Raw genomic sequence first — 12,125 nt, forward strand, 5'->3', positions numbered from 1 at the left:
ATTTGGATGCGCTTCTGCGCAAATATGAAGTCTATCACCGCACTAGGCTAGCCTATCACCCTCAAACGAGTGGGCAAATTGAGGTCTCCAACCGGGAGATCAAAGCTATTCTCGAGAAGGTAGTAGAAAAGTCTAGGAAAGACTGGAGTGATAAGCTCGATGATACACTACTACAAAACAACATGTTTGTAGACGTCATGGCTTCGACGCTGAGAGGGTGGCGTTGGGCCGGGAAAAAAAATTATGATTTGTCGACGCCAAAACGTGTCTAAGAACTTGACGACGGCATTTTGTCGATGCCAAAACGCGTCGAAGAACGTAACGTCAGTGTTTTATGGACGCCTTATGGTGTTGAAGCTTCTGAAGACACCGTTTTGCGTCGCTAATACATGTGCCTTGCACATGTTACCTTTATGTGGAATGACAGATTTGCGCCCTTGATATTTGGTGATAATGAGAATTAAGCGCTTCCCATTAATTAAAAAAATAAAATTTTGAGCGCTAAAACCTAAAACCATGTACTAAGCTAACGTTCCATTATCTAGCCAAAATCCTAATTATCTAAAACTCCCAAATTAAAGAACAACTTCTCCCTGCAAATCCGAATCTCTCTTTCTGTCTTCGCCATTGATATTCGATCAGGTTTGTCTACATTTTTCTATTTATCTGCAAATTATTTTCTTCTTATTCTTTTTCTTATTGATCTGAATTTCGTTTCTTCTTCTTCCTTTCATCATCCTAACGAGTCACGGTGGGAAAAAAACCGACTCAATTTTGCTTCTTATGCTGAAATTTCCCAAAGTGTATACGACTCAATTTGGTGCTGAATTTTCCGAGGTATTCATTGCACATGTTCTCTTTTCTCCATCGAATCCAATCCTTGCAATTCTCATTGATATTTTCAGTTTGATGTTATGTGAAAATGTAGAATCCTTTAAATGATGTAAAACGTGAGAATTATATTGCAAACATTATTAATTTTTGCTTTTTTATGGATTTTTTTTGGCAATTTGGGTTTTCAGTCTGAATTGCAAACATTAGTTATGTAAGTTGTAATATGATGGAAAGAGATGAGATGAAGTGATTAGGCAATAATAGTGGGGGAGCAGGGGCAGATCAAAACTGATAAAATGATATTTAGAAAACTAATTATGGTTAAACAATTAAATTATAGGTAATTAACTCACACTTATAACAACATAATGTAACTGCAGTTCAGTGGTTGTATTGAATGCGTGATGCTCTATGCTCTGATGTTCACATGGGAGAAGTTGAGTTCAAATCATACAGACATATTTTTGTTTTTAATTGTCATTTCCTAATATCTTAAATTCTTTATAGTTTCTTTTTTTCTTTTTTAAAGAAAGACTTTGAACTTTTTTTATATAGAAGTGTAATATTTCACTAGTCGATGATACGGAGTAAAGGATATTCTAGTATTAGTCAAAAGTGTGTATTAGAAATTGTGAAAATCAAAATGAAACCACCTTTTTTCTTTTAAAAAATATAAACCAGGGGGAGTAATTTCTCACTTTATCAACAAGAGTTGTATAAAGACTACATTGTTTTCTCTTTTACTTGGTTTGACTTCATTTGAAACTTTAGATGATATATACCGAAGTATAGTATTTCTGTAATAGTTTCAGTACAATTTTGAAACAGTTACATTAGGTTTGCTTTAAGCCTTTAAGTGAAGTATCTTAATAGTACAACCAAATTTTGCATCATTCATTATTGCATTGGTTGATATGCGGTACCTAGTTTCCATTAGCTATTATTAGAGTGAAACTGCTTCAACTGGGACTGAAATACACTTTACAGATCCCACTTCAGTATTAGCAAAACAAGTGGCTACTCGTGTTGGAACTGTAAGAAAAAAACTAAAGGAACTCTTGAGAGAATAGCTGCTTCTGTTTTTCTTATGTTAACCTGTGTTCTTGGGGATAAACTCTCTATATAGCTATACTAAAGTATTGTGTAAATAAAATTTTCTGGTTACTGTGAGCTTCTGGGTGAAGCCATGAAGTAGAGATAGATTACGAGTTTGGTAGTAAAACAATTGCATCTGGTGCAAATTTTTGTTTTTGATTTCAAGACAATATTAGCTGATTCAATTATCTATATTGATGATTTCCCTTACCCATATACGAAGTATGATTTTTAACTAAATATTCATGTAAAAGTATTCTAGCATGCAACTTCCTGAATACATCAGCATTCAACCCACAACTCTAGCCAGTTTCTTGTATTGCAGTGTCGTTTCTAGGTTCAGAGCTATTTCTTTTTATTTTTCAGTTACGTTATTGCAGAAGACAAAATTAGTAACACTGCACGAACATTATGTATTGCACTCAGTTGGGAAGATTTTCAATGGCAGTTACTTTATGTTCTTTACTTCAAACTGTAAATAGTAGTCAATCCCTGTTTGTGAGATTAACTGTTACTCTGTAATAACACAAGGATAGTTCAATATGTCACTACAATGATTTCTCTGCTACTAAATATACATTCATAGTTTTCCCCTTATTGAAAAAAAAATCCCGGACATGTTATTTTTGTAAATTTGACTAAGTTATCGAGTTTTACAGTTATCGATCAAACCCAAAGTTCAAAAATCTTTCCCTAGTTTATTGTGTCGTTTCAAAAATAAAAAAAACTTGTGAATTCTTTCCTTTTATTGCGAGCTTACTAACTTCCAACAATATGATCCAGTTTAAAGATTATTTGTAATCGATAAGGGTCATTTTTGTTTTGTTTTGTTTTATAGACATGGATACTAGTTGGATTGACTTACGAAAAGGGAATACCGGATATTATAATGGTTACATGAAGTTTTTAGATCTTGCTAATGAGACTCTTGTAGAGGGAGAAACTTGATGCCCATGTAATAAATGCAAGTTAAATAAATGGCATCCCTTAGAAGAGGTAGGAGGGCACATTTTATTTAGCGGTTTTTATAAGAACTATAGACAATGGATTTTCCATCGTAGAGGTGAAGAGAGTAATACCTTAGAGATCCCTAATGATCAAGCAAAGGTGGTAGGTCGAGATGACATGAATGGGTTACTAAGAGCAACCTTCAGGGTTGACAGTCCGCAACCCACTAACAATCCCTAGACCCATCATTAAGTGCGCCAATTTTTAAAGATGAAGATCCATGTGACATGAATGAAGAGTTAAATGATTGTGAGGTAGATGATGAGTTTCCATCAACCAAAACCAATGATGAAGAGGTGAGGTATAACGACTCAGGGAAGCTTCTGATGAGGGTCTATACGAGGGGTGTACTACTTTCTCAAATTTGTCATTTCTATTGCACTTGTTTCACCTCAAGTGTATGTTTCATTGGTCTGCTGTGTCATTTAATAAGTTTCTTGAGCTTCACTAGACGCGTTTCCTAATATTAAGGAGATTCCGTCGTCGTATTATGAAGGCATGAAGATAATGATGGATTTGGGATTGGGTTATGAGAAAATCCATGCATGTCCAAATGATTGCATGCTATATTGGGGCGAATTTGTAGAAAAAAGCGAGTGTCATATTTGTCAGACATCAAGGTGGAAAAATGTGAAAGAAAATGAGGGCGATATAAGTGCGAATTTTAAAGAAACACGTAAGAGGGCGTTCCAGTTAAAGTAATGCGAAATTCTCCTCTCATCCCTAGACTAAAAAGGATTTACATGTCTTCTAAAACAGCAGAGGACATGAGATGGCATTTCGACAGCAAGGATGAAAAAATCATAAGTCACCCGATAGATGGCGAAGCTTGGAAAAAAATTGATCAAAGATATGAGGAATTCGCCAAAGACCCTCGTAGTGTTAGATTGGGTCTAGCAAGTGATGCTTTTAATCCATATCGTTTGATGAATACTAGTTACAGTACATGGCCAGTGATCCTGATTCCTTATAATTTGCCACCATGGCTTTGTATGAAGTCAACGTCATTCATCTTATCTTTGATCATCCCTGGTAAGTTTGGTCCCTGTATGGATATTGATGTGTATTTGCAACCACTAATCCTTGAGTTGAAATTGTTGTGGGAAGGTGTAGATGCCTTTGATGCTCATAACGGAAATTTTTTAAAAACGCGAGCAACCTTACACTCCACTATAAATGACTTTCCGGCATATGCTATGTTGTCAGGTTGGAATATGAGAGGTTATAAGGCTTGCCCTTCTTGTGCTGATTCTGGTTGTGCGTATAGTTTTGGTGGTAAAATTGCATACCCTGGAGCTCAAAAATGGTTACCAATTTATCATCCTTGTCGTTCTCAAGCAAACTTATTTGATCGGGAAGAGGAATATGGTCTTGCTCCGGTTCCTGTAAGCGGGACAGAAGTTTTGAAGCAACAAGAAAAAGTTAAGTATGTTTATGGAAAGTCAAAAAGTGTTCCTAAAATAAGAGGGAGACAAGAAGATGATGAAATTGATGATGATGATGATGATGATGATGATGATCTGGATGATGTCGATAAGCTAGGTTCTGTGGAAAAAGAAAAGTAAACTTTTTGAATTAGACTATTGGGAACATAATCCTCTTAGACATAATTTAGATGTTATGCACATTGAGAAGAATGTATGTGACAATTTCTTAGGAACTCTTTATAAGAAATTATACTTAGTCCTTCGCAAGTACTTAATAATATTCTTTGCTGGCATCCAATGCCCCTCTCCTGGGTTTGACTGGTATCTGTTGCACGTACATACTCAAATCATATGCAACATCCGGTCGAGTGCATAACATGGCATACATAATGGATCCTACTGCAGAGTCATAAGGAAAATTACTCATACGCTTGACCTTATCAAGAGTCGAAGGACACTGAGTCTTGCCAAGTGATATGCCAAGTTGCATGGGAATGACACCTCTTTTGGAATTTTCCAGCTTGAACCTTTCAAGAACCTATCAATATAAGTCTCTTGGCTAAGTCCAATCAACCTTTTGGATCCATCTCTATGGATCCTTATTCCCAATATTTACTCAGCTTCTCCTAGGTATTTCATGTAGAAACACCTTTAAGCCATTCTTTGACTGACTCGAGCATGGTTTTATCATTTCCTATGAAAAAGTATTTCATCCATATACAAGACCAAGAAAGAAATACTACTCCAACTCAACTTCTGAGAAATCCACAAGATTCCTCTTCCTTTCTGAGAAATCCAAAAAAATTTACTGCCTCATCAAATCTGAGGTTCCAAATCCGGGATGCTTGCTTTAACCCATAAATGGACTTCTTGAGCTTGCAAACCTTCCTTGGACTGTTTAAATCTTCAAAACCTTATGGTTGTGTCATGTACACGTCCTCTTTCAAGAACCCATTCAAGAAAGCGGTTTTGACGTCCATCTACCAAATCTCATAGTCATGAAAGGCAGCAATCGCAAGGATTATCCTAATGGATTTCAGCATGGCTACTGGTGAGAAGGTTTCATAGTAGTCAATACCATGAATTGTTTTAAAACCTTTTGCCACTAGACTTGCCTTAAATACATCAATGTTTCCATATTTGTCCTTTTTCATTTTGAAAATCCATTTGCATCCAATGGGTTTAACCCCGGCCATCAGGCAAAACAACCAAGTCCCATACTTGATTTTCAAACATCGAATCCATTTCGGATCTCATGGCTTCGAGCCATTTCTCGGAGTCTTTCCTCGTCAAAGAATTTGTGTAGCTAGTAGGTTCCTCATGTTGTAAAATCTCTATTTCAGAACTTTCAGTCAAAAGGAAATCAATATATCTCTTTGACGGAATGACGTTCATACTACACCTACGTTGGGGAACAATATGAGAAGTTTCTACCTCATTAGGTCGAGGGACTTCACATGGATTATCTCCAAGTGGGACGGTAGGAAGCGCGTGAATGGAATGCACCGCCTCCTGAGTATTTTCATGTTAGGCCGCCTTTGACGAGGTGTGAACCTCATCCATTTGTTGATCATCTTGAATTTGTTCGAGATATACATTACTCCCACTTGTTTTTCTGGAAATGAAATCTTTTTTCCAAAAAGACACCATCACGAGCAACAAATACTTTATTTTCACTTTGGTTGTAGAAGTAGTATCCATTAGTCTGTTTTGGGTAACCCAAAAAAAAGACATTTATCAGACTTGGGTGAAAGCTTATCAGAAAGTAAACGTTTTACATAAACTTCACAACCCCATATCCTTAGAAAAGACAATTTTGGAACTTTTCCAGTCCACATCTCATATGGTGTCTTCTCTACCGCTTTAGACGGTGCTTTGTTGAGTGTGAATACCGCTATTTCAACCGCAAATCCCCAGAATAAGATAGGAAGGTCAGCAAGACTCATCATGGATCAAACCATATCAAATATAGTTCAATTCCTTCTTTCGGAAACCCCATTCAACCGTGGTGTCTCTGGTGGAGTCAATTGCGAAAGTATGCCACAATATTTCAAATGATCATCAAACTCTTAAGATAAATATTCACCACTGCGATCGGATCACAATGCTTAAATTTTCTTCCCAAGTTGTTTTTTTACTTCATTTTGAAATTCCTTAAACGTTTCAAAGGATTCCGACTTATGTTGCATGAGGTAAACATATCCAAATCTACTCACATCATCGGTAAAAGTAATGAAATACTCGTACCCTCCCCTAACCCAAGTACTCATAGGTCTGCACACATCAGTATGTATGATGGCTAAAAGATCATTGGCCGTTTCACTTGAGCTTGTGAAAGGAGACTTTGTCATTTTTCCCATTAAGCAAAACTCATACTACAAATGATTCGAAATCAATGATTTGAGAATTTCATCCTTATGAAGTTTATCTATGCGCTTTGAGCTTATGTGGCCTAATCGACAATGCCATAGGTAAGTAGGGTTCAAGTCATTTGGTTTGTGTTTCTTGTTGTCTATGTGATAGATATGGTTTTCTAAGTCTAGCACATATAAACCATTTGCTAATTTAGCACAGACATAGAACATACCATTCAAATATGCAGAATAACAATTGTTCATAATTTGAAATGAAAATCCTTCCGAATCCAAAATTCGAATCGAAATTATGTTCTTGCTAATAACTGGAATGTAATAACAATTATATAGTTCTAATACTAAACCAGAAGGCAAGCGTAAACTATAATCTCCTACATCTAAAAAAATAACGCTTGCTCCATTGCCTACTCGGAGATCCACTTCATCTTTTCTCAAGCTTCTACTTCTTTTTAGTCCTTGCACATTACCAATAATTTGAGATCCACAAGCGGTATCAAATACCCAAGAAGTAGTTGTAGCTAAATTAACTTCTATGACATAGATACTCTTGATTTGCTTACCATTCTTAATCATTAAAACATCCATATGTTCAGGTTCACTAGGTAAGGTTCTCTCCGCCTGAACCATCATACCATGCAACCTCTCTAATTTAGTATTCTTCTGAAACAACGTTATCGGTTGATGGATTATCGTGTAGGCATCCAGACCATCAAAAACGTTTTTGATACTCTGGTTCCATGTAAGCAAGCGTTAAGAATGTTACTTGCAGGGAGTCATCATGTATAGTTTATCTAGCTCGTCGTTGAGCTGCAGTAGCATTTTCTGGCAGGGGTTCTGGAGGGAGTGGATTATCAAGAACACTTTCTTTTCCTTCCGCTCTGACAACAATTCTAACATCCATTTCCCATTGTAGGAAGTTGTGTGCATTTAGTTTGTGTTTTTCAATTAGAGGGCACAAGTTAAAAGTAGAGTTCTTGTTTGCACCAGACATGGTAACTACACCAATAGTAAAGCTAGTTTCAATAAATATTTATCAAAAGCACCAATTAAACAAATTTAATTAACTACTACCCTTTATTCAAAATCAAAAGTCCCCATTGAATAAAGAAATAACCAAGATCCCCTCCCACTATAATCAAACAGACTTTGGCCCTTGTACTTTAATTTATGGTAGTTGAGGTAAGTAAACATTTTACTAACTATAACTAATTATAACTCTTGGTAGACAGGTTTAGAAGTCTTTGTATTTTCCTATCTCTTAGATTCAAAACCCAAAACTTAGTCTTTCGATAGTTTTGTTGAGTTAAACCAAACATTAACATGTAAGTTTCAATAACCTACCCTACTATCCCCAGAATTATGAGCAAAACCCTGTTATGGCAGAACCTATTACTTATTATCTAAGGCTTTATAGGTGTTGTATGGAAAAGCTATTAAACACAATATTATTTTGTTACCTAAGTTTACTAAGTTGGTTAATTTAAAGTGCACGCATAAATAATTAACCACCTGTAAACTTATAAGCAAGCATTTAAAACATAATGAATGCTAAAGCTAATAAAAGCAATAATTAAAATGATCTAGTATGGCCCCTAAACTTAGGAAAACTAATCTTCATGAATCTTTTCTTAAATCTCCATGGATCACCATCCTTGAAACTCCTTGGATCCTTATGCTTGATTACATGATTTGAAGTAAGGAATAATTGAATTTAATATTACAAAAAATACAAATGATACGTAGATCGTATTTAATTTACATTCAAATTCAACGATTCGCATATCGTACTTTCTATCCTAATTAGGCCATACTATTCATAAACATGCAAAATATAATATAATTCATATTACATTAAACATCCACGCATTTATAATATCATAATAAAATAAACGAAAATTATTTACTTATTAACTATAATAAGCAAACAACTTTCCAAAATAATTATAAAAACTTAAACAATTTAAGTTCGACGTTAAAACTTTATTATTTTAATTCAATTACTATTTAAATATGGCTAGAATAATCTCACTAATCAAGAATTCGCATTTAAAGAAAATTTATGGATTTATGTTCAACACAGAAAATATGATTTACCAAAAAAATATATTTTCAAATTATCAAAATTATTTTTAAATTTAGAAGAACTGAATTAAGATAATTTCCAACTCCTTCAAACTGATTTATGCCGGAGAAATAATTTCCAATTTTTCCCCTTTTTTTGTTTGTTTTAATGTTACGCAGCAAGTAAACAAAAGCTCAAGGCTACTTGGAAAAAATAACCTCACACCAGCCAGTAGTAACCATTACAGCCGACCAGAAGTTGCGGCTGAGAATCCCAGCCACAGTGGTCAACCCAGACATGCAGCCACTAGTAGAAGCCGGCAACAAGGACCTACCAACGCAGCCAGGCTGATAGCAGCCACAACTAAAGAATTTCAGCTGGCCACCGCACGAAGACAGGTTGCACCGTGCCAGAAATTCAATCGTCCGCCGCCCCTAACAGTCATCCTCTGCGCCCTAACTCGACCCTCCACCATTGCTCCACCATCAGTTGGCCACCCCGCCATGGTGGGTAATTCTTTTAATTTTGTGCAACAACTACCTAAATTTAAACTAATCTTTATCCAACTTTTGTTTAAAGATAAAGGAATTTAATTATGTTCTTATAAACAGAAAATTATGACATAAAATTTTAAAAAATCAACCAAACTTAAACTGACTTTTAGGTTTGTTAAAAGTTAGATTTCAATTCATAATAATTTATTAAAATTAAATCTAACGAATTTTAGGGAATAATTATCTTTTTCTTAAAAAATTCAGAAATATAACAATTAGTTTCCAAAAATTTTGAATTTAATTATCAGGTTGAAATAAAACCAGATAATTTAATTGTTATCCTTAAATTTTCTTATTAATCTAATTAAACATGAAAATTAACTAAATTCATTAATTAATATAAAAAATCTCGAAAATAAGTGAATAAATTACCGAAAACTTTTGGCTATTGTATAAAAATTAGGATATGATCAGTAGATTTATTTAAAAAATTAAAAATCAAATATTTAATTGTTAACAAATTATTATCTTTATTAATCTAATTAACCAATAAATAATTTAAAATCTAACGAATTTCGTTTTAAAAAATCAGAAAATTTTTGGTAATTTTTTCACTAATTTTCGAGGTACGACTGTTAGATAATATAGATGGATAAAGCGGAATTTCAGGAAAAAAATTCCTAACATCTATCATAGGGTCACATGCATAACAAAAACCGGATTTATGATGGAAGTGTAATAACCTTTGTAGCGTGTTCTCTCGTTTGTATGCAAGCTTCGAAGATCTGAGAGCCCCAAGTTTTTCTCATCTAATTAATTAGTCCTCGAACACTAGTTGAACACCAACGTCTGCTAGAACGGAAGAGAAAAACTTCTCTTGCTTTTAGTGGTAGTCTAAGCGGCATTTCCAAGGAAAGGTTTGGGCTTTCTTTTGTTCAAAGTTAATTATTAACTTGTGGTACGTAACACTTAACATTATGTCAATATATAAAATTAGAATACTAGGTTATTTAGGAGAACTAATTCTCAATCCCTTTCCCTTTAGGGCCGACCGGTACAAGGCCCATTAATGGGCTTGTTTGCTTTTGTTCAACTAGTGTTTCAATGTGTGTAACTCCTAACTGTTGTACCCGGGTACAGCTAGCTCTGGCTATACCCCCAAAAAAAGACGCGCATGTGTTGTTTGTTCTTAATTTCTTGTTATGTTGTTTGTTCTTTCTTGTTGTTTTTTAAATTCAACAAAAAATTGTTCATAATTGTTGTATTGTTTGTTCTTTAATTTCTTTTTGAATTTTATGTTCTTTTCTACTCCCTCCGTATTTATTTAAGGGATACACTTGCCTTTTCCGGCCGTATTTATTTAAGAGATACACTTGCCATTTTTAGTAACTTATCAACCCCACCATCTAATTAAATAATACATCTAATTTACCCTATCACCCACCATCCTATTAAACAAATAATTTCATAAACCCACCCCACCCTCCACCCACCAAAATGACATGGTCCCCACATGCATGTTTAATTATTAAAATATCTATCCAACCCCACTTGCTTTATTATTTTATTTCATTCAATTATTCTTCTTAAGACCCGTGCCAGGCCAAGTGTATCTCTTAAAAAAATACGGAGGAAGTATATTGTTTGTTCTTTTTTGTTGAATTATTTGTTCTTTCTTGTTTATTTGTTTGTTCACAATAATCATCTGGTTAATGTTCATAATGAAATTAAGTCTTTCATTGATCTTTTATGTTTTTATAAGCGCATGTATTGTTGGTTCTTTCTTTTTGTATTGTTTGTTCTTTCTTGTTGTACTGTTTGTTCTTTCATGTTGTTTTTTTAAATTCATCATAAAATTGTTCATAATTGTTGTATTGTTTGTTCTTTCTTCTGGAACTTTATGTTCATTTTTATATTGTTTGTTCTTTTTTGTTGAATTATTTTTTCTTTTTTGTTTATTTGTTTGTTCATAATAATCATCTGGTTAATGTTCATAATGAAATTGTTCATACTTTTTGTTTTATTTGTTCATACCATTTGTATTCTTTGTTCTTTCTTGTTCTATTACTGAGCATCTTTTAAACCCTTGTTCTTTCTTTTTAACATTTTGTTTTCTTTGCATGCTCATCATTTTCAAATCAGTAAATGTGCACTTTTAAATTACTTGTGATCATCATATCAAATTACTTACTATTTTCATTTTCAACCAATAACAATGAGGAAATTGAAACCGTGAAAGTCAAATATAATGGGTTAGTTATTATAAGGGATTACAAGGTTTTTCTTAGTGGAACAGATTTATTATAAACTAAATAATTACATAGGGCATCCCATCAAGTCTCACGACTTAACAGGTAACACTAGCACTTGTGGATAATATAAACTATATTGCACTATTTTTTGTTGCTTGTAATAACTTTATTAATCCCCTTCTCAAATTATTATTCCGGTAAAGAAAGTGAAGGAGACAATCCAGGTTATGCTACTTGTGACCATAGAATGTTCGAACCAAAATTATATATGAAGTACGGATTAACAGTTTGGTTAGAAACCGCAAAAGTCAAATATTGTGTTCAAATCACACTTCATGCACACATTCAAAAGTATAAGAACTCGAAACTACATCAAAAGCAAGATTCAAGATTGAAGATTGAAGATATAGAAAAATAAGTGGATGATTTCTACCAATATATTGTAATTCAAGTACAATTTTACATAGGCAATGCCTAAAATGTTCAATTTTTTTGGTAAAATGTGTTATTTGGCATGTTTTAATTACTCAATATAGGTAAATACATGTCCAAAGTAATAACATAGTAATGCAATAACT

General features: G+C 34.0%; 1 protein-coding gene across 2 annotated transcripts; it reads left to right on the plus strand.

The window, feature by feature from the left end:
* The first annotated feature begins 494 nt into the window (after positions 1–494).
* Positions 495–9,583, plus strand: LOC130460092 (uncharacterized). 2 transcript variants are annotated; one of them, XM_056827750.1, is made up of 2 exons: positions 495–837; positions 8,981–9,583. In XM_056827750.1, the coding sequence occupies exons 1-2, from the start codon at positions 784–786 to the stop codon at positions 9,392–9,394; spliced, it is 468 nt and encodes a 155-aa protein (XP_056683728.1). In that variant the 5' UTR covers positions 495–783; the 3' UTR covers positions 9,395–9,583. The 2 variants fall into 2 exon arrangements, with proteins under 2 accessions (XP_056683728.1, XP_056683729.1); XM_056827751.1 differs by lacking the exon at positions 8,981–9,583 and adding an exon at positions 4,144–4,921.
* The last annotated feature ends 2,542 nt before the right edge of the window (positions 9,584–12,125 follow it).

Source organism: Spinacia oleracea, chromosome 4, assembly GCF_020520425.1.
Source record: "Spinacia oleracea cultivar Varoflay chromosome 4, BTI_SOV_V1, whole genome shotgun sequence".
Taxonomy (NCBI): Eukaryota; Viridiplantae; Streptophyta; class Magnoliopsida; order Caryophyllales; family Amaranthaceae; genus Spinacia; species Spinacia oleracea.